Source organism: Lissotriton vulgaris, chromosome 5, assembly GCF_964263255.1.
Source record: "Lissotriton vulgaris chromosome 5, aLisVul1.2, whole genome shotgun sequence".
Classification (NCBI taxonomy): Eukaryota; Metazoa; Chordata; class Amphibia; order Caudata; family Salamandridae; genus Lissotriton; species Lissotriton vulgaris.
Window position 1 is genome coordinate 431726473 of NC_141693.1, and position 27565 is coordinate 431754037.

General features: G+C 46.0%; 1 protein-coding gene across 4 annotated transcripts in view; it reads right to left on the reverse strand.

The window, feature by feature from the left end:
- Positions 1-27565, reverse strand: part of ADAM8 (ADAM metallopeptidase domain 8) — a 168929-nt gene that overhangs the window by 37546 nt on the left and 103818 nt on the right. For 2 of the 4 annotated variants that reach the window (XM_086921842.1, XM_086921841.1), the window contains exons 19-20: positions 27173-27287; positions 13652-13829 (exon numbers count right to left, since the gene is read on the reverse strand). In XM_086921842.1, the coding sequence (XP_086777968.1) occupies positions 13652-13829; positions 27173-27287 (293 nt within the window). The remainder of the gene's footprint in view (positions 1-13651; positions 13830-27172; positions 27288-27565) is intronic. The other 2 variants (XM_086921844.1, XM_086921843.1) reach the window with 1 other exon arrangement.

Here is a 27565-nt window from a genome sequence, read left to right on the forward strand (position 1 = left end):
TACAACCTACAAACATCTCTTATCCCGCTTTTCTATCTTCCACACCTGGCTCCGTTTCTTTCTTTCTGAATCTTTATTAGGGGGAGGTAACAAAATTTACGATGAGGCGGTCCAGCTCTTGAATGCAATATTGACAAGGGATTGTGATGAACTAGTGGGAACCCCTCTTCGTAGATGTTTTGTAACAGATTTTATCAACGGTTCCTATGTACGCCAAATATTTATTGTTTATGACACAAAGGTTTTGGGAATGTACCAACATGTAAAGAATTCGCCTGAAGGCCAAAATTTAGTATATAAGGAGCAACCTTCTTTGTACAACTTGAACAGGCTCCTAGTTACTGCCCATGCGTAGTTTCTGTGACTTCTGTGTCCCTGCAGTAATAAACCTTTGGTCTTTGACGCCACCATCGAGAAGCCCGTGTTTCTGTTCATTTGTGCACCAAGGCAGGTGGAACTCCGGGGTCTTTGGGTGTTGTTCCCTGACACCTCTGGACGGAACCAAAAAGTCCAGAACTCCAATTGGCGCCCAACGTGGGGCGACGTCATTCGGTACCGGTCCAAAAGCCTGAAGAGTTCGAGAAGCTTCGTGTGAAGATTCCTGAGGGAGGCGCCCCACTTCATCGATCCCGGCATATCGCAAAAGTGGCCCGACGTTCTCTTCCACGAGGGTTCCCATTCAGGACGGCTGCAGTGGGCCGTTGCCTTGACCGTCGCCCTGTCTTGGACCCGAGGTGCAGTCCTTAGTACAGCGAAACGTGACGGGTTTCTCCTTGGTGACGTCTTCAGTGCCTCAGTTAAGTATTTAGTGATAGCTAGCTGGTTACTTTGTGAGGGTTGTTAAAATCCTTTTTGGTTCTTGGTTTGATTTGGTTTCGTAAGATTATCACTGGTTGTTCTGGTTACGATAATCTATTTGGTTTAGTTTGGGTATCGATACATCAGTTCGTTTTGGTAGGCCTAAGTTCTTGGTTCGAGTGCACATATCTGTTTCGTGTTTTGTTTGTTTTGTGTTCCGGACTGAAAATGGTAAGTCGGAAAAATTGTATGTTGTCTTGTTTTGGTTGCAACAGTGACTCACGATTGGAGGACTCATGTCTGGTTCCTCCGATTGGGACTCCCCTGTATGACTTGTATTGTAAATATGGTGTGGGTCCTATATCCTATAATGAGGTGTGGGTCCGGTACACTAAGAAGGATGGTGTCCTTAGTTGGCCACTACATGGTAGTTTTGAACCCGAAATTCTTGATAATTTAGAAGCGAAATTGTTTAGGAAGAAAGCCCGGCCGGCAATGTTTAATTCTTTCCGCTTCTGGCGAAAAGAATCCAAACAGAGAGAAATGAAAAGGTTAAAGAAAGAACAAAAAGAGCAAGAAGAGTTGACCCTAGAGCAAGCAACTAAGCAGTTGCAAGTTAACGAGTGTGAGAAAGCCATAGAGGTGGCCATTAGAGAGCACAATTTAGCGATTGACAAGTGCTATCCTGCCTTGCCATCGAAAACGGCTAAGATACTGGAAGATTCTGAAAACGATCCTCTGCTATCTTATTTGTTACGGTCACCTCCACCGTATGCACAAGGTGCTACGGCTCCACCTTTACCGAATGTACAATTGCCGGTTGCTGGACAACCTGGTATTCCTGCTCCTGTCCCTCAGAATCAAGCTCCCGTACCTCCTATGGTCAATGTAAATGTTCCTACGGCTCCTCCTCCTCCTCCTGGATTGCCAGCTTCTATACCTGTATCTGTCTCGCTTACACCTACTGTTCCACAAACTATCTTCCTCGATACTCCTACTGTTCCGTTATCTGTTCCTACCTCTAGTGTGTTTTCTGCATCTGCGAGTGTGTTGACTCCACTTTCTGTTCGTCGGAGAATCACTGATTCTGTATCTAATATGCTGTCTCCTTTCTATAAAACTTTAATCAAGACTCCTACTCCTGACTCTGTTCAAAGACGTAGTCAGCTTCCGAGTACTGAGGAACGGGGAATTTTAGATTCCATGGCTCTCAGATGGATTTCGAAGAGTAGGAGATATAGTACGAGAGATGTGCTAGATACGTTTATGCAGTGGAAAGAACCAACACAACGGTACGTCTTTGACGAGATGTGCTCGTTGTTACGTGAAGAAATAGAAGAAGACGATGTTGAATCTAATTTAGAAGATTTAATTAAGGTTCAGAAAGAGTTTGCTGCTGGAATGATAGTGGGTGATAATATAGAAGAAGCGATGGAACTGATTTTAAGTTATAGGAATGATCCATCACTTCGTTCACCAAGAGATTTGGAGAAAAGCAAGACGAAATTAAGTCGCCAATATCCAATGAGGGAGGTTCCTCCAATTTGGCGCGAAGCTGTGCAAGCTGATCATAATAATGGTATTGTAGCTGCTCCAGCGCAATTCCAAAGGGTGTGGATACACATTCCGTGGAAGCGAGCTGAAGTGCTAGCAGTGAAGCAGGCCTTGCCAGATCCGCGTAAGAATCCTGCTGGATATTACAAGGAATTAACACAGACAGTTGAGGCTTGTATAATGAACTTAGCAGACATCGATATGTTATTTGGCAACGTAGTTCCGCAACCAGTGTGGGCTAAAATTCGTAGAGAGGATCATCAAGTTGCCTTAGGTGGTGACTGGGCAGCTATCACTGCAGCGGATGGTCAGCAAGTAGGTGGTGCAAAACCCGAACCCCTAATTGCTAATCTTCCAGGTAGAATAATTGATTTAATGAAGACTCTGATGCCCGCATTGCGTGTTAATTGGGACAAGTTATCAGCATGCAGGCAGAAGAAAGACGAAAGTGTCTCCGACTTCTTCACGAGGTTCGAAGAGACTTTTGTAGATCATAGTGGTCAGGACATGAGCACAGAAGGAGGGCAAAGACTGTTTGTCGATAAATTTGTGTATAATTTGTTACCTGAACTATGCAATAAATTAAAGGATTCAGAGAGTGCGTGGGCTGTATCCACAACTGCGCAAATACTTGCGACAGCACAGTACTACGAAAACAGGGATAAAGAGGAAAAGGAGAAATCAGAGAAGAAAACGAAGGATTTAAAGACTAAAGTTCTTTTGCAGCAGGCGTATCCGCCTCGCACGAATCAGACTAATACGCAACAGGGTTCGTATCAAAGAACAGATTATAGTACATCAAGACCTCAATATCAGTGGAACCAATGTGCGTACTGTAAGAAAGAGGGTCACTACAAAAATGAATGTCCGATCTTAGCGCAAAATAATGCAGCAGCAGCTCAGAGAGGTCGTGGTGGTTTTGTGCAGAATTCTAGAGGTCGAGGGCGAGGTGCTATGCCTCCACAAACGAATGATCGTCCTTCCAATCACTTTGATCAACGAAATGGACAGTCTGCCCAGCAAAATAGATCTCAACAATATCTTGTTGAAGATTATTGTGAAGTGGATGAGGGATTTCAGCAAAATGGGTACTAGGACAGCCATGGACAGAGAGAGGGAGTAGTATCAGTTCCAGTGGATCAGAGTGGGCCTTATGTCGCAGTAGCAACATCAGGTGTAGTCGAACCGTTTCTGTTGGATACTGGTGCCGCAAAAAGTTCTATCATTCATGCGAAACTCCCTGGCGCACCTTTGTCCGGCTCAACAAATGTTTCTGTAGGTTTTTCAGGCGCCCCTGTTTACAACCCGATATCTGGTCCTTTGTCTATTTCTGTTGGACCATGTCACTTGAAAGCACCTCTGATTTTGACGACAGGTTGTAATGAAAATCTGCTTGGTTTAGATTTGTTAAAACGACTATATGCGACATTGTACTGTTCTCCGGAAGGAGTACAGCTTACGTTGGGTAAAAATATCACTTCTCCGATGTACTTGTCAATGGATGCACTCCCGCCAGAGCTACGCTCACTCCCTGATTCTCTTTGGGCGACTGGTCCTAATGATGTAGGCCTTTTAGAAATACCACCATATGTAGTAACTTTAAAAGCGAATGTAAAATTTCCAAAAATTCCTCAATATAAAATATCTAGTGAAGGTGAGCGTGCACTTTTATTGATTGTGCAAGATTTGATTAAGAAAGGTGTGGTTGAAGAAACGAGAGGAAATGTCTGTAACAGTCCTGTACTACCGATTTTGAAACGAACTGATCCTACCAAGCCTCCAGTTTATAGGTTCGTTATCGACCTTAGAGAGGTTAATAAAATTGTGGTCCCGCAGTTTCCTGTAGTGCCAGACATTACTGCCTTGTTAACACTGATTCCTGCTACAGCTACTTGGTTCTCAGTCATTGACTTGAAGAATGCCTTTTTCAGCATTCCGATAGCCGAGGAAAGCAGAGATATTTTCGGCTTCTGTCTAGGAGGTCGCAGTTTCAGATTTAAACGCGCTCCACAAGGCTATTGTGAGAGCCCATCTATTTACAGTCAAGCATTAAAAAGCCAGTTAGATTCCTTTGTCCTTCCTCCAGGTTCCGCTCTAGTACAGTATGTAGACGATCTTTTAGTGGCTGCTGATGATAAGGAAACTTGCAAAGCAGCTACGATCTCGTTATTGCATCATTTGTCTAATTTGAATCACAAGGTGTCACCTTCGAAAATGCAATACTGCTGCCAAGAAGTGACCTACCTAGGTCATCTCTTGTCAAAGGAGGGAAGGAAGTTGACCCCAGAGAGAATAAAAGCAATTACGCAGATGAGTGTTCCACGCACACAGAGAGAAGTACGTGCTTTTCTAGGTATTACCTCTTACTGTAGGCAGTGGATCCCAAATTTTTCTCTTTTAGCAAAACCGTTGGTAGCTTTGACTGGGAAAAATGTTCCGAGTCCGGTGCCATGGTCTGATGAATGTCAGGAGAGTTTTTCTGAATTACGAAATGCACTTTGTTCAGCTCCTGTATTGGGTACACCCGATTACAGCAAGCCATTCACGCTCTATGTTCACGAGAGAGAAGGTTGCGCGTTGAGTGTTTTGACACAGAAGTTTGGTGACAAACAACGCCCTTGTGCGTATTTTTCATCAACATTAGATCCGGTAGCTAGAGCGTTGCCTAGTTGTTTGAGAGCTACAGCGGCAGCTGCGGCTTCCATTCGACAATCTGCTGGTTTGGTAATGAACAACATGCTAGTAGTCATGGTTCCTCATGCAGTGGATACACTCATGAATCGAACGAAGACACAACACCTTACCAGTGCGAGACTATCTGGTTACGAGCTGACATTCTGGGGGCCTATGGCCAATAGTAGAAACATACGTCAGCTAACACGGGTAGTTGAATCTACTATTACCGAAACTGCTGGTGCCCTTAGCAATTTGACAGCTGAGCTTCAGGCGGATAGACTCATGACGTAGCAGAACCGTATGGTTCTAGACGTTATCCTTGCAGATCGAGGTGGGGTATGCAGAATGATCCAATCGAGCTGCTGTGTCTTTATCCCTAATAATGCTCCAACAGTCTATGAGGCGATCTCTAAGCTACACAAGATTTCCGACTCTATTCACGTAGACAAGGGAAACTGGTCCTTCATGGAGTGGTTTTGGACTCTGATCTCAGCGTGGGGATGGAAGGTTCTAATGGTCATTGGTGTCATCTTAGTATTCCTGTTCTCATGTTGCCTGATTATCCAGTGTGGTCCTGCTCTGTGTAGTCTTTGTGCTGCAACTTGTCTTAGAAAACCACCTGCGTTTGGAGAAAAGGCACGAGAAAGGATGATGATGCAACAGCATGTCACTGACCTGATGAGCATAGAATTAGATTCTGACATAGACTGAGTAATTGCCTATGTAAGGGCAAAAGGAGGGTCTGAGGTTCCGTGACGATTTGAACCCGTGTTTTCAATATTGTCGGAAATACATAATATTGGTATCAGCGAACCGCAAATGATCCATTTAGCATATCCTGGTGTTTTCGCTACGCTACGAGCAAGAGCACTCCTTTGATAAACACATTTCTGATCTACCCACGGCATCCATCTTAGATCATGGTCGCCATTTTGTGTTTCTTGCCCTCACATACGCAATAACCTCTGATCACTTCATTTCGATTAAGGACACGTAGCCTTAGCCGGAGATTCACCTCTTTTCATGACACGTGCACCTTAAACCAGATCACGCTGCAGCTGCATGACTCGGCAAAGACTGCCTCCTCCGCCCGAGGCTAGTCCTGCCAAACTGGTCTTCGTGTCCATTGTCCTGATCACGATTAAGCGGCCGAAGCCGGTAGCCTTGCCCATTTACAACCTACAAACATCTCTTATCCCGCTTTTCTATCTTCCACACCTGGCTCCGTTTCTTTCTTTCTGAATCTTTATTAGGGGGAGGTAACGAAATTTACGATGAGGCGGTCCAGCTCTTGAATGCAATATTGACAAGGGATTGTGATGAACTAGTGGGAACCCCTCTTCGTAGATGTTTTGTAACAGATTTTATCAACGGTTCCTATGTACGCCAAATATTTATTGTTTATGACACAAAGGTTTTGGGAATGTACCAACATGTAAAGAATTCGCCTGAAGGCCAAAATTTAGTATATAAGGAGCAACCCTCTTTGTACAATTTGAACAGGCTCCTAGTTACTGCCCATGCGTAGTTTCTGTGACTTCTGTGTCCCTGCAGTAATAAACCTTTGGTCTTTGACGCCACCATCGAGAAGCCCGTGTTTCTGTTCATTTGTGCACCAAGGCAGGTGGAACTCCGGGGTCTTTGGGTGTTGTTCCCTGACACCTCTGGACGGAACCAAAAAGTCCAGAACTCCAGAGTGTATGGTTTGGATGGGATCTAGATGCTGCTCTTTGGGTCCTGTTCTGGGGAGGGTGGATGGGGGTCTTGCTCATTTTTGGGTTGTTCGGTTTTGGTTGGGGAAAATGGCCGCCATCAGTGCTGGGATGATTGATGTCCTTTCTTTGTTGGGACCCAGATGGGGAGACTTTGCGAGAACGATATGGGACAATGGCTGATGTTGCTAACTTGAAATGTTTTACTTGGAACGTGCGGGGGCTTCATACTATGTCCAGGCGCCACAAAGTCCACGCTTATTTAGTGCGTAGGGGGGTGCAAATGGTGCTGCTGCAGGAAACTCATCTGAACAAGGCGGAAGGGGCGGCGCTACAGCGTAGATGGAGAGGGCAGGTCTTTTGCACATCATACTCCGCGTATGCCAGAGGGGCGCTGATATGGGTTAGAGCGGGGGTCCCCTTCCCGGTCACGAAAACAGTGATAGATCCGGAGGGGCGTTACGTGGCTATCTCGGGCACTCTGGGAGGGAGGGACTTGAACGTTTGCTGTGTGTACGCTCCTAATATAGACCAGACTGCCTTCCTTTCCAGGTTATCGGGCTCGTTGGCCCACTTCTTCTCCGGGCCCCTACTGCTCGGGGGAGATTTCAACTCAGTAGTGGACGTAGACACTGACCGCTCGCACCCACCCCTTCCTGATTCTCCGGTCCGTCGCATGGCTAAGGGTCGTAAGGACTGGCAGACCCACTGGGGTCTAACGGATCTCTGGAGGGCGCACCACCCCACATCTAGGGACTATTCCTACTTCTAGAGCCTCCATGAGTTGCATGTTAGACTGGACGGATTTCTTGGCTCGCCCGAACTGGTTTCGGCAGCGGTCCGGTCTGAATATTTGTCCAGAACCATTTCGGACCATAACCCCCTCCTGCTGGACCTTCGCTGGTTCCCCGGGGCGCCGGCGGTGCCCACCTGGAAATTACGGCCCGAGATTCTTGAGGACAGTGTTTTCAGGGCGGACCTAGGTGATAAGGTCTCAGAGTACTTTGCGTCCAACGGGGGCACCGCGAGTACGAGAGCGTTAGAGTGGGACGCTTTTAAGGTAGTGGTGAGGGGTTACTGTATTTCTAAAAAGGTAGGCATGAGGCGAGTTATCCTCGCCGACCTAGATGCAGCGGACCGGAAACTCCGCGAGCTGGAAATTCGCCGCCCCGGGCGCCCTGAATTACAGGTACGTACGGCGGAGGCGAGGGAGACGGTGGTGGCGGAGGTCGAGCGGCTTCGCTGTTTCGACTACAAGGCCTATACGGTCCGGTCCATCGCGGAGGAGGATAGATCAAGCGCGTTGCTGGCATGGTTGGCCAACCCTACGCGTCAGTCCTCATTGACGACATGTATGCGTAAGGCAGACGGAACCGAGGTGTACACTCAGCCGGAGATTCTCAGCTGCTACCAGCATTATTACGAATGCTTGTACCGCAGTCGCTCAGCCCGAGACCCTGACCTGCTCGATAATTATTTACGGCCACTGGAACTCCGCACAGTAGAGCAAGAGGTGGCGAAGGCCCTGGGGTCCGACATAGAATTGGGGGAGATCCGCAGTGCCATTAAACGGATGGCGAGGAATAAAACCCCGGGCCTGGACGGCCTGCCTGTGGAGTTTTATGCAGCTTATGCTGACCTCCTAGCCCCTAGGTTATTGGTAGTCTACAGAGAGGCGAAGAGGCTCGGGCGGCTCCCGAGCTCGATGTGTGAGGCGTTGGTGGTTCCTCTCCTTAAGCCGGGAAGGGACTCGTCCGACCCGGGGTCTTACCGTCCCTTATCGATGCTGACGGTGGACTATAAAATACTGAGCAGTATCTTGGCCTCGAGGCTGCTGGGACACATGAGCTCCCTGGTGCATGAGGACCAAGCTGGTTTTATCCCTAGGCGTAACACGACTATGAACATTCACAGGTTGTTCCGCTTGCTAGGGGAGCCGTTTGTGGATGCCCCGTCCCCGGTTGTCTTATCCGTGGACCTAGAGAAGGCTTTTGATAGCCTGGAATGGGACTACCTTTGCACTGTGCTACGGAGATTCGGCCTCGGTGAGGGCTTCGTCAGGTGGACCACGGTTCACTATGCCTCTGCATCGGCCAGGGTTCGGGCGGGACCACTGATTTCCTCACGATATCCGGTGGAACGAGGGACGAGGCAGGGGTGTTCGTTGTCCCCACTTCTCTTTGCGCTGGCGGTGGAGCCCCTCGCGCTGCATCTTCGTTCGGGAGCCCATTATACGGGCCTGTGGACTCCTTCGGGCCCGCACTACGTTTCACTGTATGCAGACGACCTGTTGCTCTTCCTAGAGGACCCGCTCGCCGCCCTACATGGAGCGGCGACGGCGCTCACGGAGTTTGGGGAGGTCTCGGGCCTCCGGGTGAATTGGTCTAAGACCTGTCTTTTCCCGGTTCGCAAGGGCGCCCCCGCCCCTACTCTAAGTAGGGAGATCAGATGGGAACCCGACTGCTTTAAGTACCTGGGGGTATACGTCTATCACGACCCATCCGACCTCCTGGATGGGAACATAGCCCGCAGCACTCGAGCACTTCGAGGCTGTATGGACTTCTGGGCCACGCTGCCGCTCTCGGTGGCGGGGCGGATCGCTCTGCTTAAAATGGTGGCGCTTCCCCGGCTGTTATATTACTTCCGGACACTGCCGATCTGGGTCCCTCCGGCCACGTTTCGACTACTAAGATCTATGATAGTCGGATTCCTCTGGGGCTCGGGCCGCCGACGGGTGGCCCTCAGGACCCTGATGAGGCCGAAAGATGAGGGTGGGCTTGCGGTGCCGGATTTTGAAAAGTATTATTTGGCGGCGCAGCTCCAGACCTTCACCCAGGAGATAGCCCGGGAGTTCCGGGGCCCGGAAGATATAAGGGGGACGGGTATGGCCAGGCATGTTCTCTCCTTCATAGCGCTGCGACAACGTTTGGCCCTACGGGACTTGTCGCTGGAGGAGCGGACCGTTCGCCTGTGTTGGAACCGAGCTCACGCCCGAGGCCATCTGAGAACACCGTATGCGCCCGAAATACCTTTGGGGATGCTGACGGCCCTCCCCCATGGCGGCGATTGGTCACGATTGGCGGCCTGGGAGGACGCCGGCTTACAGCTAGTTGGGGATCTGTATGAGGACGGGGCGCTCTTGCCCTTTCAGGAGCTTATTGATCGCTTCGAGATCCCCCGTGGCGACTTTCTGCTGCACTCGGCCATTGTCCGAGCGATCCAAGCGCACTGGAGAAACGGGCAGGAGGAACCCACTTTATCTCCGGTGTGCCAGTACGTGATGATGTCTGCGGGCACGGTGAAGGCGGTCACTTGCCTTTACAGCAGACTGATCAACGAGGGATTGGCTCCTCTCACTACTTTGAGAAACCGCTGGGAGGAGGACATTGGCAGGGAGATCCCGGAGACGACCTGGTCCCAGTTGATGCGGCGAGCCTGGAAGGGCACACGCCACGCCCGCTTTCAGCTGGTCCACTATTACGTGCTCCATAGAGCATATCTGACCCCGGTGAAAATTAGGCGATATTTTGCCACGAATTCGGCGGATTGCCCTAGGTGCCCAGCCCAGGAGGCGGACCTCCTCCACATGCTATGGGCCTGCCCGGGATTGTCATCCTACTGGGTAGAAGTGGGGAAGACCCTGGAGGAGGTGATGGGGAGGTCCTTATCATTTGACGCGGCGGTGGGACTACTACACTGGTTCCCTCATACCCCCAAGAATAAAATTTCCAGCAAATTTATCGACCTAGGGCTCCTCCTTGCTAAACGAGAGGTGACCAGGAACTGGAAGGCACGAGTTGGTCCGACAGGAAGCAGATGGCACAGCGAGCTCTTGAAGTGGGCGGCGGGGGAGAGCACGCTGAGATACCAGCTAGCTTGGAGGCAGCGTAATGAGAAGGCGCAGGAGGCAGCGTTGGAGTGGGAAACGTTGGTGCAGGCCCTTAGGGATTATTGCGCCCCCAGCGACTCTGAAGGTGAGGAAGCGGCTCGCCCCATGTCCCGATAAACGATTGCACTGTTAGTCCTGTTGCTTTCCCCGTGGGTCCCATAGCAGATCCTGTTGCGGTTGTTACCAGGCGCTGATGGCGGGGTTGGGTGGGATTTTCTTTGGGTAGTAGTGTTTTGTGGGTGGGGTTTTCCTTTTGGGTTTATAGGCTTGTTTGGAAAAGCAGATGACGGACGGTGGATCATCCGGACCAGCTCTGACATACCTCTGAGCCCCCATTACATTTCGCCGCCCGACCCCAGGGTTGTGGGCCGGATGGCTGTGTAAGAAACTTACGGCGCGGGGACGGAGGGTTGTATCTCGCTGATATTGCTTGTGATATAATGCTGGTCGATTATGTAACGATTTACTGATTCCTGCAATAAAAATATATTAAAAAAAAAAACAAAAAAAAACAAAGTCACAGTTGCCCTTTATATACGGACTAGAGTGAGGCAGTGCAAAGATAGAAAACAAAGAATCTCACGGCAAAAGGTACAATGATGGACCCATGCTCCCACTCTCGTATCCCACCCCATGAAAGCCCCACTCACAAATCCAGAACAGGAGCATAGCAACCTCAATCAATGTTATAACCATGGAGATCACAATGACAAGAGCTAGATCTAGCCCAAGGTATAGCTCACCCCCCCAAAAAAATCCTAGCAGAATTTCTTCCATGAACACAAACTGGTTTTTTTTGTCATCCCTTTTTTTTAACCTTGCAGGGTTCACAAGCATGGTGTGGGCTGGGACTGGGAACAACAGTACTTGCCACAAGTAACCTCCTTGCAGCTTGGATAGCTTCTTTGAGAAGAAGTTCCTCAGGACCATCTCCCTCAGTCCCACCACCTGTGTGTCAACTGTTCCAGATCGTGATCACTGTAGGGGATTCTGTTAGCCCTGATAATTAAAAAGTGATATGATACATCACCTAAGTCTGAGAAGGTCCAAAGAACCCTCTTCATCTCTGCCTGCAAATAATCCTCACGGACCCCCAAGTCCCTGCTCTCCGAAACCATCCTCAACTTATCCAGAACTTCCTCTCAGGCATCAGCCCTCATGGTACGACACACTTCTTGACTTTATTCAGTTTCTTAGCTCAAGAATCACCTTCCTCCTTGTGTCACTCTAGGACACTAATGGGTGATTTTGCTTTCCCAAGGGCCTGTCAACTCCAAGTACTCCACGGCCAAATTTTTCAGCTTGGTCTCGGCAGCCCAAATCAGCTTAGCAACATAATCAGTATTCCCACTTAGATCACTGTGGAGTGTTTGACAGAGGTAGGAAGAGCCTTCACGTCTCTTGAGTAGTTTACTTCCCCTTAATCTTCAAGCTTTTCAGGAAGCTGTCCCTGGTGGTTCTTCAGAACACAGGACTGCAACTCCTTTTTGGGGTCTTCCTTTTGTCAGCAACCCCCTCTAAGTAAAGCATCTGTCTAAGATGGCTGCCACATTAGTCATTTAAGATTTAAACTCATTGATCACCTGGTGCAGGACTAGTAGGTCAGCCAGCTAGACAGGATGGCTCTAGTAGATTACCCATCACCCTACAAGTGTCATGACAACTCATCAGTTGCAGTTCATTCATGAGCAGGTCTGCATCACCACATGTAGATTGATCATTAGGCCCTGACAGTGAGATCATTTTCCTATGGCACAAGCCTCTCCTCACAGGTCCACAAAATGTCTTCCTGCAGTACTTTTTCTTTCATGGAGTTCATTAAGTGGCTCCAGTAGCCTCAGGCCTTACTGGTACACCTCAACAGGTTTTGACACAGCCAGGTAGAAAACAAACATGTCAGAGGTTGCCATTACTGATACTTTAGCTCCCATACAATGAAACCCTAGGGGATGGTCAGGGGGTTCCTAGTGCCCAGCTACGGGAACAGCACATACGTTTCCACATAGGATAGGTGTCTCCCAAGAGCCTGTGTTCCCCAAGCACCATCAGAATCGAAGAACAGGCTAAGTTAAGAAGCTGTCACATCAAACCTAAAATAAAAGCAGCCATCTTGGTAGATTGTAAGCTGCATTCATTCACCTTTGATTTTAAACCAGTCCACGATCTGTCACATCCTACCGTCCTAACATTTACCTCTCTCTCCTAACTGCTCTCCAATGTCAATTAGCATGAATCTTCGGACTACCCCAAACCATGCTGTGCAGCATAGCAGTTCATGAGCCTTTACATTGCTGGCAACCATGCACTGGAACACACTGTAGCCACTTCTGAGATCTTTGAGCTCCCTAGCAACATTTAAGAAAATCCTCACGACCACTTCAGGGTACAAGAAGGGCACATGTAGACATTTGATAACAACAGACTATGTCCCTAAACCCTTAAACTGTGCCAGTGATATTAACCAAGATGGAAGACTCTAGTAAAGACATAAATGATATTCATCTAGGGCCTAGCTTGAACAAACCTTTGTGCGCTGCCTCTCCACCTTTTCACTTCTTCCACTCTTGCACCTTTTTACTGTGCAACTACTGCTCACCATATTTGCTAACCTTGTAATGCATTCCCATAATGAATTTGTTTTCATTTACAATCAGCAAATCCATACACTTGGATCTAAAGAACAAACCCAGTTAGAGAAATGGCAGGACCCACCAAGAGAGACACACAGGATGTGACTTAGCCAGAAACAGGAGGTTGGTTCACACCTAGAGAGAAGCTGACCACAGACAGGAAGAGGGCATAAGCCCCCAGACAGAGACAGATGCAGAAGACAGAAGTCCACCAAGAAAGAGAGGGGGCAGCCATCCACAAAGAGAGAGTGAGTAGGCAGAGCCCACCCAGGTAGAGAAGGCAGTAACCCACTCAAAAGACAGGGATAAACAGAGAGATAAAAAGAGAGGGATAGAAAGGGAGGGGGACCAGTAGCCCACTCAGACACAGGCTTGTTTTTCCCGGTATTCACCTCTGGCGGGCTCCGGCTTGGAAGCATGTTGATGGAGACAGACTTTGTGTCCTGCAGGTCAGAGGTAGTGGCAATCAGTCGAGGCCGGCTGATAATCTGGTAGCCATTGTCTGGTCTGGCAATGATCCTGTTGCCTCCACTTTGGAACAGAGGGTTGGACAATCCTGACGCTGAGCTGCTTTCAGGATGAAGAGAGACAAAAAAAGGTACGTGTTTAGGCACACCTATCAGAGATTTCCCTTTTCTGTCATACCTGCATTTGGTATTCTAGGTCTAGACAGAGCTCTCGAGTGCATGCCCACCACACTGATTCTGAGGCAGTCTTTAAGCCCAGACCTTCCCATTTATTTCCTCATACTTCACTTCACACTAATTTATTTGTACTTATTTATGATTATTTATATATCATTATCTACAAGTGCTAGAGCGCTTTACAGGAGAAATATTTAATTACATTAAACAAAATGTGCAAAAGCTGTAAAAAGGATGAGGTAGTATACAGAGTGCACAAAAGGTATGTATGTCTGTCAAAAGGTTAAAGTAGTATACAGTCTTAAAAAGGTTGAGGTAGTATAGAGGTCTGTGCCAGGAGTTGATTACAGTGTTTTAGTTCAAATGCCATTGGAAGAGAAGGGCGTCCAGGCCTTTTTGAAAGTCGTCAGCGAGGTAGTTGTGTGCAGACTTGGAAGTAGTAAATTCCTGATTCTGGTAGCACTTCCTGGGAAGATTTTACCATCAGTGGTTCTCTTTTAAAGGATGGGGGTTTAAGGAGCATTGCTTTGGCGGTTTGCTATGGTCTGGAGCCACCTGATAACTTGAGTTTGTCCGCCAGGTAACTGGGGGCAGAAGTGTGCAGGGCTTTATGGGTGATGCAGTCAGTCTTGTAGATAACCCTTGCTTCTATTGGCCACCATCGGATAGTGATCAGTATGGCACTAATGTGGTTATTTCTTTTGGCCCCATAGACAAACAGTATTGCCGAGTGCAGAATCATTTTTGCTGGTGGGGCCGGGGGAGGAGGGGGGGGGGGTGGTGAGATGGGTCCTGTAGAGACGAGTCAGGAGAGAGTTACAATAGTCTATTCTGGAGCGTGCCAGTGTATGGGCAAGAGATTTATGATTCTGTTTTTTGGATGTAACGGTGGACTCCACACAGAAGACATAGTTGATGGTGTTTTTGGCCATGGTGCTGATTTGAGAATGTAGGTTGAGCCTTTCGTCTAGGATGACTCCCAGAGATTTGGCACTGTCGACAAAGTTGGGGTATGGTGGAAGAGGTTGTGTGTGTCCATCCAGGAATACACCGGAGGTGTTGATTCTGAAGGGGAGTTGAGGAGAAATTTAGTTTTAGAGGGGGTTAACTGTAGGTTATAGGAGGTTATCCAGTCCTCAACAGAGTTTAGGGTGGTGGCAAGCAGCAAGATATCGTCTTGTGAGGAGACCTTTAGATACAGCTGTGTGTCATCTGCAAATTGGTGATAAGAAATCCCAGAGTTCTTAAGAATGACTCTGAGTGGCTCGATGTAACGGTTGCATAGAGTTGGGACAAGGATGGACCCCTGGGGGACTCCTTCGCCGATCGCAATTGGGTGAGGGTGAGGAGGGATGGTCATCAATTGTTTTTTGAGCAGTCACCAACCCTGGACAATCATCCTGTCATTTTGTGTTCTCTTCAATGTTTCCCTTGCATTAATGCCTTGTGGTGATGAGGTGTTGCCTTCCTTGACGACTTCTGTTTATCTTACGCCAAAATTTAAATAGATCTGTTTACTCTGATTGTGTAGATGTTTTGGTCCATTAGCATTCCTTTCTGTCTACGTTTCCTAATCTGTATGAAAAGTGAACAGAACTATTAATTAAATATGTGCCTATGATTATGATATGATTCATTCTACTGTCTATAGCAATGTAAATCATTTTTGCCTATTTACCATCTCTGACAGACCACCAATGAACCCACTAAGGAGAGTCATACATGTTTGTTTGTAGAAGACCACTCCACAGCTGGTGTTGCATGCTTAGGGATATTATTGACTGTCCAAATGGCTACATTGACACTTCATCTAGTAACCTTTGAGTTACCATTGTAGTACCTTATGGCTCATTTTAAGCTCTGCAGTGCCAACCACAAAGGCCACTTCTCCAATGCCTTTTTGGATCCACAGTAGAAGTAAAATGAGGTTTTGTCTATGCTGGTATCCTTTCATCTGTCTTTAACCGCTTCAGCGCGGCGCAAATTTTCGCGCTGTGCTGAGGATTCGAAAACGGGCGTGGTCGTGACAGAACGGTTCCGACATCAGCACAGCCCAACCAACGCTGATGATGGAACCGTTCCCTCATGAGCGTCGAAGGGGTTAAGGTACCTATGCTCTCTAATCTCCATAACTCTTGTACATGTTTGCTGATGAACTGCAGCTCTGTACCTCTTATCTGCAACCCTCATTCTAAATTTGTAGAATTAATCCATACTTCTTTTATAGCTAGAATTGCTCTGTCCCTAGTAAGGTAGCACATTCTGAGTCTCTCTGGGGGACACTTGTAGCTAGAATTTCCTGACTTGTGTGCCAGTTGGGAATTTGCAGTTTTCTAACCCATTTTTGTATGTATGCACACACACACATACACACACACACACACACAGACACACACACACACACACACTGAAACACACACACACATATGAATTTATGTATGTAGGTATGTGTGTATGCACACGCAGGTACTTCTGTAGTGTACATCTAGCTACAGAGCAGCGAAGCAGAGTACATTGGCCCGAGACGATGGGTATGATTCAGGATTGATTACATGAAGAAGAAGAGTCAAGGGTAGGTTCCTTTTATTTGTCGATGGTAGCATTCTCTATGGCAGCAAGACTTCAGATTGTTTCTAAACTGTAGGGTGTTTGGAGAAGTTCTAATACGGATTGATATGTTGTTCTAGATCCTGGAGCATAGATTGGATAGGCTTGCTGTTAGGTGACCTCTTTTTTTGCAATTTTTAGTTGGTAGTCTGGCGATCTCCTGGCTTCAGGCATAGCAGCAGATATGGTTTTATGGGTACTACAATTCCAAGTGGTTACTAGGGGTATTGATCTGGTAACCTTGTATTTGATGCATCTGTTCTAGAAGATGACACTAACTTAGAGGAGGGATTAATTGGTTTCTTCAGTGTTGGGTGATTTAGTTGGAACTTCTTTATGCCCTTAATGAGAAGTAATGCAGCGTCTTAAGCGTTTTGGTTTTCAATTTTTCGATGGGACCTGTGTGTTGCTTAGTGTGAGAGTACAAGGTGTGAAAGGACCAGGGCTCGTACTGTCATGAAATATGTTTTAAGTTAAGGGCACTTGTTCATGCTTTCTTGGAAGGAATGGTCAGTGTAGAGGGTGAAACCTAGTAACTCTGGACTGGATGACGACGGTGAGCCAGGCTTCGACTTGAGGCTGTTCGTTGTTGTATGCGGACAGGAGGAATTCTGTCTTGGGAAGGCTGTGTTTTAGATGGGCAATGGACATTCAATTCTAAATGAAAGGCAGGTTTTGAGACACTGAATACAGTGCTAAATGGTGGTTTCTACGTAGAGTTGTGTGTCATTTGTGTATTGATGGATCTTCTGGCTGCTGTTGGTGAGTTTACTGTGCCATCTAGCATTGGCTTTATATAACCATATTTCTTGATGTCTGGGCGCTATATCCAAGCCTGCATCTGCCTTTTTTTTCTGTGACTTCAGCACAGTGACCATTTCCACCCTTAACAAAGTCCGCTGTGCATTGTTCAGATCCTAAAAGTGATATGCCAGGTGATTATGCTAGTTTCCTGTACTAGTTGGGCACCACCCATGTCTGTTTTTTATCCCATGTTCTAATTCCAAGTTATTTTCTGAGATTGCAGCAACAACTGTTAAGGACTTGCATTCCCGCATGCTTTCAGTATATCCCTTTCTCCTCTTGCTTCCTCATAGCTTCTCGTTTATTGCTTTCTTTCAAGCCGTGTCTTTTTCCAGGCCATTTTCCTCAGCTTCTACCCAGCCTAACACGTAACGCACTCTCTTGGTGCCCACTTCTTCTCTATTCAAGTTTAGCTAACTTGCCTAATGTGTCCCTGCTGATTACAAGTAACAAGTGTTTAAAATTGTGGAATTCTAATTTGGAATCCATGAAGATTTGTAGGGAGGATACTATCACGAATGTGGGTGGTGGAAAAGAGCTATGTAACTTTCTCGTTCCCACATTACCAAGCATAAGCAAAATGTGTTAACCTTTGGCGTTCTCAATGCTTCTTTTGTTGCTGAACGCTTTTTGTATGGAGACATATGATTGCCCGGTAGCAGAGTTGGTGGAGATGCTAGTCCCTCGTCCAAGTAAAAGAAGGATTGTCAACATATATTTATATTTTATGTGTAACCACTCGTTGCACCAGTAGATCCTGGTACTAAAGGGGACTACCTGATGTGTAGATGTGCACATTGTGCAGGAGTACTCGGCCATCGTTCTCTGTAAGTCAATGGCGGAAGTAGACTGACTCTATGGACGATGCAGCATGCTGGGATGGACAGAGGCAAAATGTGAATGACACCATCTTAGAACAATGGATGAAGAGGACTGAAAGTCAGTATGCTTACTAGATATATTTTTAAAAACAAAAGGTTGTAACTATTGTCAGACCTAAAATTATCTTTTGGAGTCTAGTTGGCACTGTTTAAAATGGTGGTGGACCTCCTACATCAACTTGGGGGACTTCTCTGCCTCCACTTCTGGTAGCATCATACTTCCCACCTATAAATCGAATACTAAACGTGTCTGAACCTCCTACGGTCTATAAAACGAGCCCAACTGAGTGGAGAAATAGAACTAAATGACATGTAGCTTGTGCTTAATACATCTATAAAAGTCTCTAGGATAGCTAAGTTGAGCACCTGCTTCATTGTGTGCAACCTGGATATCACAGGTTCGGCTTTTGACAGAGCCGAGTTAGCAGTTCCTTCTTCCAAGGTCGAAAACACTGGACTGCTAATATTAATAATATTATTATTATTTTCTACTCTCAAACATAAATGATTACTTAAGAGCATTCCTACCAAAGATCTCTCCTTCAGAGCAGCTGGAGTCCAAACTTCTTTTATGTATACATCGTGCCTTCCTTTGTTATTTGAGCTACACTTAATAGTGAACTGGTATTTTAGTTGCCACTAACTTGCAGTCTTGATTATTATTTTCCTATGTGGCAAAAAACTTTAAGTAATTAGTAAGCTACAGAACTGACTAGTTAGTATACTGGTCGAAGCATCACAGTCTGGATTCATTTTTAGCAATACGAAAGTCACCTCCTGGGCTAATATTTGAGTAATAAGACATATTTAGGGATATGTCCCAGTGTGAACTATTATGTAAGATGCAGTAAATCACAATCGTGTTTACTATTTTGATTAACAGTATGATGCAGTCTTCACTAGTATTGAAGTGACTCGTGAATTCCTGTGTGACTTGTCTGTGACAAGCAATCAGCCTAGTTAAGTCGGTGCTGTAATTTAACGATTGTGTTTCATGGCCATCAATACCACTGGGCTACAACAGCGAGTCAGGATACTCTTTTTGGGCAACTGCTTCTCCTAAAGTAGTGAAGCTCAGCAGTCAATGTTTTTCTCTAGGTAGTGTTAGGTAGAGACTCAAACAGTATGACATGGAAAATGCCCTGTATAAACTGACTGTGCACCCAGAGCCATAACTTAAAAAGCAGACACTGACCCTGTTACAGTAATATGTGATTTCACAAAAAAAAACGATTTCAGGCAGAATTACATTTGCCATTTCATAGGAACCAATTCATAAAATACTTTTTTAATTGACTATTGTATGCTTATTTAAAGGTGTAGATGCAATGGTTTCAGGTGTTAGTATCAGAAACATTTTTGTCAGGTATTTAATTCAATTCTTTTTTCAAGGTACATTACTTCAGATCTCTATATTTCACATTGTCAATTGATGTGCATTCTTTTGATTTGGTAACCCTAACCACCCCTAACACCATCCTTCCCTGACCCCTCACAACCCCTGAACACCATCCATACACCCCAACCCAACCCCATAAAACCCCTCAGGACACATTAGCTCAACCCATCCCTGACCCATAAGCTCTATCTATCATTGAAGCCTAAAAACATCTCACTATGCCTATACCCATTCTTAACCCCTGTACCCATCTTTGAATCCTAAAAGCCACTTCTACCCATAAACTCCACCCATGCCTGAAATCCCTTTCTACATCTAAACTCTACCCATTCCTAATCCCTCACCACCCTAAACTCCACACATACCTGAACCCTAACACTGCTCACTACCACTAAACTCCTCCCATTACCGTGCCCTAAATGCCTCTCACCACCCATAAACTCCACTAATCTCTAAACCCTAAAAAACACTGACCACTGCTAAACACCACCCATTTATGATCTTAAAAAAATACTCACGACCACTAAACTCCAACTATTCCTGGACCTAAAGAACGCTCCTACACCTAAACTCCACCGTTTCCTGACTCCTAAAACCCCCACATCATCCCTAAACTTCACCCATCCCTGAACCCAAAAACCCTCACTAACCCTAAACTCCAACCAAACTCAATGTAATTTTGGATTTTTCCAAAAAAGCATCTTTCCTTTAAAATGCTCCCTTTAAATTTCGATTTCTTTTATTTCCTTAAACTTCTCTTTCATTAAAATTGATTTTCCATGGTTTTGTTTTCTGCAATTCAGTCTTCATTTTCCATTAATTGAGATGCATCACTCTCTTACAGGTAGGTACTACAACTGTGTAATTAACTTTCTTGTTTACCAGTGTAAATATACCAGTACGGTCAAGTCTGTACTAGTGACCCATAATCCACAATCTGAATTTCTATTTTAACCAACTAAGTGCTAGCAAGTTTGTTTGGTCCATATTTTGGTGTCAATAGAGAGCCCCTTTAACTTTCTCGCAAAATGCTGTCATTACTGAAGTGGGTGCAGTTGGATAGTTGCATCATTGTCTGTAGTGGCCTGTGCCCTTGTGGGAAGCCAGGTCCCTTATGCAAGTGCAGAAAGCTTTTTAAATGATGCCCATAGCCTCTGACGAGCTGCATGAGTGGTAGAGGTTTTTTGAGGTTGTAATTTGGCTGCCAGTTATGGGGGCATATTATCAAGAAACTGCGTTAAAATTATCGCTGCTTTAGCGGCAGGAAACTGACGCTAAAGCAGCGATAATGGGCTTAATAATATGCCCTTGTGAATTCCCATAGAAGCCCGTGTTCTGGTGTGAACATGGGCTTCTATTGGAATTCTCAAGGGCATATTATCACCGCTTTAGCTGCAGTTTCCTGCCGCTAAAGCAGCGATAATTTTAATGCCATTCTTGATCATTTTAACACCGTTCTTTAGGTCCAGAGCTCAACTCTGGAATGGAATACCCCTGAACTTTAAAATGTGCCTTCCCTACCTGCTTTTAGGAAGTCCCTGAAAACCTGGCTTTTTGTACAATATTAGGAAACCAGAACTGTACTTCCTTGTCTCGTCGTTAAGCGCCAAGACGCCTCCGGGCATAAGTTTGCACTTAATAAATTGTTTTCATTTCATTAAAGTGCTCAACTTTTGCACACCACAGGGTTCTTGCACTTTGCTTAGTTGTGCATATCAACAAAGTTGTGCGATTTTATCACCTAAAAAATGTTTGCTATAATATTTCGTACAAAAGACATTTAAAAATGTCATGAAGTTAGGGTGAGCAAACTTTCACAAACTTCACAGCAGTGATTTTGTGTGGGGTTGAGAGTGAAGGCGATGGTCTGTAAATCAAAGCGCGACAGCCCAAATTCGCTGACAATGGCTGTTCGGTTTTGAATCATCACCATCTCTGTAAGGACGCGGGAACACGAAGAGTCAGCAGTTCCAAGTCAGCGGCCTCACCTCTGCAGGAAGCTAGCTCATCCTGGAACTGAAGGACACAGCAAAAATAGAGGAAAAAGCACTCAAAGATGGACGTCCACCTCCAGTTCCTGTGTCATTTGAGAGCGCAGGAGGCGAGAGGGCATTAAACTGCCGCTGACCCTGTGAGTGTCGCACCGGTCATTCATTAGGGAACCCTGAGGTGGACAGAGGAACACAAACAGGAAAGGATTTTCGAAGATTTACTGCATCCAGTGCAGTTCATCAGAGACTACAGAACTTTCAAATGTCCTACTGCTTCAACTAGGAGGACCAAATGAATCCCCTTGCCCTTCCCGCCAAGGGCGTGTCAGGGCATCCGGTCTTGGGGAGAGCTGAGTTGCTGTACCATCTGCAGAATATTGTTTGGAGGTGGCCTCCTTTCAGAATCCCATCTTCAGCCCTACTAACCTCGGAGCTGCCATGTCTGACCAACAGAGGTTGCTTCACCATCAACAGTAACCTCTGTGTGGCCTTTACTTTTTGAATTCTTGGCCCACCAAGTCACAGTGGGGACCTGAGGATCCCTCCCATGGACTGTACTTTGCCTCATTTGCCCTAAGGGTCTTTCGGATTTTGGCAACTGTAGGGGCCTAAAGCCCAACCAATTGTGCCTGACCTTTCAGCACTCTGGGCCCCTTCTCTGTGCCTGCATTTCACAGTCAAATGTTCTCAATGCCCCAACCCTACGCAAGCCGCCCTATGCATTTGGGTGGGAATGAGCCCACTGGACCCCTCTTTGAAAATGTGTTTGACCGCTGTAGCGTTTCTAAGTCACAAATGTCATACTGTGAAAAATACAGGTGTTATATATTTCCAATGTTACTGCCCGCTCTCGCCTGCAGGTTGCCACCGTGGTCCCGGTCATTTGTCCCATAGGGGCTGAGCCCCAAGGAGAGGCACACATTCCTCACATATATTTAACACAAGGAAACTCCCAAACTCCATTGAGGGCATCTACAATCGCCCCCTATTCCTAACTACGCATTTATTCTTTTTTACCTCACTAGACTTGACTCTAGTGAGAAAACTGCTGCTTGTGATTGAACTAGTTTCCCACCAAAAAAGCACAACTGTGTAGTCTTTAAGTCAGAACCAATCAGTATCCTCTTATATCACCGCATTTATCGTTCCAGGAATACCCATTTAAAAGAACTTGTTGGAAAACATTCTTGTTACAAGTACAACTCACTAAAAAGTATAGGCAGGGCCGGCTTTAGGGGGGTGGGACAGGTGCCGCTGAACTGGGCGCTGACCTGTAGGAGAGGCACTGACCTCAGGGGGGGGGGGACGCTGTGTTTAGCAATAACGGACAATTTAACCCGTTTACCGCGGCGGACATTCTGCAGGCATTCCACGCAGTGGGCGGGGCAACGTCGGCCATTGGTCGTGCGCAGCACCCCAGCACGCAAAGGGTTAAAGGCAGCTGCTGCAGAATTCCTTGTGCGTTCAGCTTTCAGGCAGCAATACAAATGTCACAATAGCTCTTGTGATTAATGTGCCTGCTAGAGGGAAAGAGATGGAGTTTTGTCTAGTGCTAGTTTTGGCTCGCCATAAAGTAGTGCAGAGGGTTAATATGGCTGCTCCAAAGAACATATCTGTATTTTATGTGGATAGCGGAGTGGATTAGTAAAGTCAGCCTTTGCCAGCACTTTAAAACAAATGTAATGTATTTGAGAGAGGGGCTATGGAGAGATGAGGGGCACTTTTGTCAGGTGGTAGTGAGGAAAACCGAGAAGGCGATCATATGGGGGGAGCGCCAAACGACATTGTCGCACTGGGTGCCACCAGCACCAAAGCTGGCATTATTATACGGTTCCCTTCAATTAGAGTAGGTTCTGGGCCATGGGCAGAGGTTAACATAAGGAGCAGTTAAAACAGCTTAACTATGAACTTTGTGAAATTGTCATATTTCTTTGAATTAAGGAAGGAGGTGTAATCAATTGCCCAGATGTTTTCAACGAGATGGGTTGTGATTTGATATCTGCATCAAGTTGCATATTCTGTGTGTTGTACTTAATTAAGATGACATGGATCAGATGATCTCACTCACACACACACACACACAAACACACACACACACACACACACACACACACACACACACACATATTCATGGCCTGACTCATGACGTTTGCTCAGCAATAACATGAAGATTCTGTAACCAGTCACTGGATCCTTCAGCCATTATACCTCAAAACACTCTTAAATACACATTCTGCTGACTATAGTCGGGTGTCTCAGTATCAAGGTCAATAATATCGACCTTTACAAATATGGTCTCAACCACATCGACTGTAAAGATATCGACATTAGCATAGGGAGGGATGTAAAGGTTCACGGTTCTAACTCCACATCCATATTGGTAGTGGCTATTGTAGAGTCAATAAAAGTGCAGGGCGACATTAAACGTCGATATTATGGTAGAAGAACTGATAAGTGGTGTTTCACTTAGAGAGAAAGCACAAACACATTTAAAAGATTGTGCACATTGCAAGAGTCCATGAAGGAAACAACTGAGAACCAAAAACAGCCAGGGAACATAAGTTCATACTTGGCCTGTATTACTTCGAGTGGCAAAGCATCGGTACCGAGCCCACCACTGTCCATGGCGATTTGCACAAATAACGGTGCCAAGCCACATCTTTTAGTGCACACACTTTCAAATATATATATAAAGGAATACCACAGGTTTTAGAGGCAGTTCTGAGGGTGTACTATTGAAATATTTCAGTACTCCAGGGTCTGTCATGGTACGCAAGAGCAAACTTTCTTGAAGAGTAACTTGTTTTTCTTTTCTCTTCCAGTCCATTTTTTAACTCACTCGCTTTCCGTGTTTTCACTCCGGTGCGACAATCTTTTTTAACCCCACCCCCCATGACCTCCTCCTCCTCAGAGTCCCTCACTACCCCCTGGCAAAAGGAACCATCGTCTCTCCATAGCCCCTCTCTAGCATACATTTCATTTGTTTTAAAGCTCTGGTAAAGGCTTACTTTACTAATCCACTCAGCTATCAACATAATATACAGATCTGTTCTTTGCAGCAGGCAGATTACCCATCTGAGCTACCGTATGGCAAGTCAAAACTGTCACTAGACAAAACTCTGCTCTCTCTCTAGCAGTAACATTAATAACAAGAGTTATCTTGACATTTGTATTGCTGCCGCACAAGGGCACACAAGGAATTCTGCATCAGCTGCTTTTAAAGGATGTATGACGGTACCACGCGTACTTTTACAACGCGTACCGTTACCACGCTACTTTTACCACGCAAGTCGTTACAACGACTTGCGTGGAGGGGCGCTGGATAGTAAATTATTTAATTTACTATTCCAACTCCAGTCCCCGTGGACTCTAGGGAAAGGAGTTGGATGGTAAATTAAAGTATTTACTATCCTGGAGCGCCCCCCAGCGCATTTCGTTGTAACGACCTGCGTGCTAAAAGTAGCGTGGTAACGGTACCGTGTTGTAAAATATGCGTGGTAACTGTTGTATACCGCTTTTAAATCATAAGTTATTGCTAAAGACAGCACCCCCACCTGAGGTCAGCGCCTCCCCCTCCAGGTCAGCGCCCAGTGCAGCCACACCAGTCGCACTGCCCTAAAGGTCGCACTGCCCTAAATCCGGCCCTGCCTACAGGGCAATCTGGCAGTGTCATATGGGCTGGTATGACAGGTCAGAGTGTGGGCCTGTTTCTTAGCAGTTTGTGGGCCTGTTTTATGGTCAGGTGGGCTTGTTTTCACTGTTTATTTCCCTGATATTACCACAAGCATTTCCAGCAGCAAACACAAATGCATGTTGTCTCCCATTCATTGCAAAATTCCCCAACAGCAAATTTTTTCAAGTTAAAAAATCGCCTGCATTGCAAATGTGGGCCACTTTTTTTTACCTATCTGGTTTACTATTGGGGGCACTTTTATTTTGTTGCCCAGGCCTATTTTTAGTCCCAGTCCGACCCTTTCTCCAGCCTGGTTAGAAACGCCCAGTTACCTATCTGTGTCAGGGTTTTCGTGCAACTACAGATTCATTATCACTTTAATTAACGGAATTATACGAATAGTGTGAAATGAGGTGTGGCAGTATTTTGCATCAACTTTTCACAAGCAGGCATGGCTCATGTTAAAAGGGTGCATGAGGTACGAGTAGGAGACTGGTCTAAGCGAAAAATGTCTCTCCTGGAAAAATGTCTGCTCAAGCCAGTCTCCAACAAGAAAAACAAGCATTGGCATAGCCAACAGGTCTCGCCTATGAAAGCTATAGACTTTGCCAATGTTTTTTGTCATTCTGTACAGCAGCATGGAAGCTTTACAGTGTGGCGAAAACTACATTTAAAAAGGGCTAGGGTGCACCCAGGGCTAATGTGCTATTTTTTAATGCATTAGCGCTGTTGCATCAGAGTCCTTTTTTATTATTTTTTTCCACCTCACTGCACAACGCCATTCTACTATACGGCATGGCTACAAGTCATTGACCAAGTTGGCAATGCCTATGCAGTACAGCATTAATAAAAGTCAATGGCAGAGTCAAACGTCTCAAAAGTGAGACCTATTGGCTCTGTCTTTGCTTGTTAGGTCTCTGGACATGTGAACTGAGCAAATCAGTTAATCTTACCATGGGTGAAAAAGAAAAATATGTATGCCATTTGGCAAAAATCATATCGCATAAAGAAAGCAATTGCACCTATGTCCATATCTTAGTGAAAATACATTTGGAGACAGATAACATCTTCTGTCACAATAAACATCCATTTCAAAGAAGGGAAGGGCTTCTGTGAAGTGTGCGGCCTAGTTGTGTGGGCTTGTAAAACATAGCTACAAACAGCAAGAGGCCCACCTGGGACGACAGGGAAGACAAATAATTAAAGGAGGACCTCAATTACAGAGCAATCTGCGGAAGGACAGTAATCAAGCTAAAGCAATCAGTACTAGGTCCATGCTCCTGCCGAAGGAAGAGGAAGTGAAGCCAGCATGCACTGACCAATTAGAAGACAGCAAACAAGAGTGACAATGAAGCCAATTAATGTTAAGCAATGGGCAGGCTGCAAGCCTCTTTTGTATACAATCTCTCGCAATCGATAGCGCAGAAGGCACATTCACTGTTTCAGACGAGACCTAGAAATGATGTGAAATTGCATAATACAAAATTTTGTGAATGTTACGTAACACAAATTTTGCCTGGGCTTTGTAAGGAGCTGCTTCAATCCATCTGCTCTCTTGATCCCTTTCTCTCACTCTTAAGCCCTCTTTGTTGGCCTCAGTGTGTGACTTTACCTTACAAGTGCCTGTATTGAAATTCAATGAAATTATTGCTGCCTCTACCTTTTCCTTCTGGGAAAGAGGAAGTGAGAAACCATCTCCTTTTTAATTATTTCAAAGACATTTTTATTCAGCAATTAAGAACCAGAACTTTTCTTGGTACTGCTGACCTAGCACCATCAGTAACTTACTACTAGAATACAATGGTATATGTATTTTAAAAAGTTACTTTTTGAGTGTAAACTATATAGTGAGACTTTGAGCGCACTGTCAGATAATGACACGGAAGCACTACGTTACAAATTAAAATTTCTTACCTTTTCGGCGAGGCCTTCTTCTGGGTCCATTTATAGTATGCCACCCCGCTGATGACCAGAATGGCTAAAAGAATGAGGGATGCCAGCACCGCGACCACTGTGAGGGCTGCACTTCCTGTCAGAAGGGAGGCAAGGGAGCAAAAGAGGTGATAAATAGGCCAGCATGGACAACCAATACATCATTTGAGTACATTGCATCTCTAAGTTTAGTGTCCCATGACCCTCTTCCTCCTTCCAAAATCAATGGTGGCAGCCTCTATACGGAGGTGGGGGTGCTGGAGGGGATGGGAGACTGGGCATGTTCTTCACTGGGCTGTGCAACACAGCCCAGTGGAGAACATACCAAGTACACATGACTGTTCCCTCTGACGTGGGGGAGCCCAGCCTCGCCGG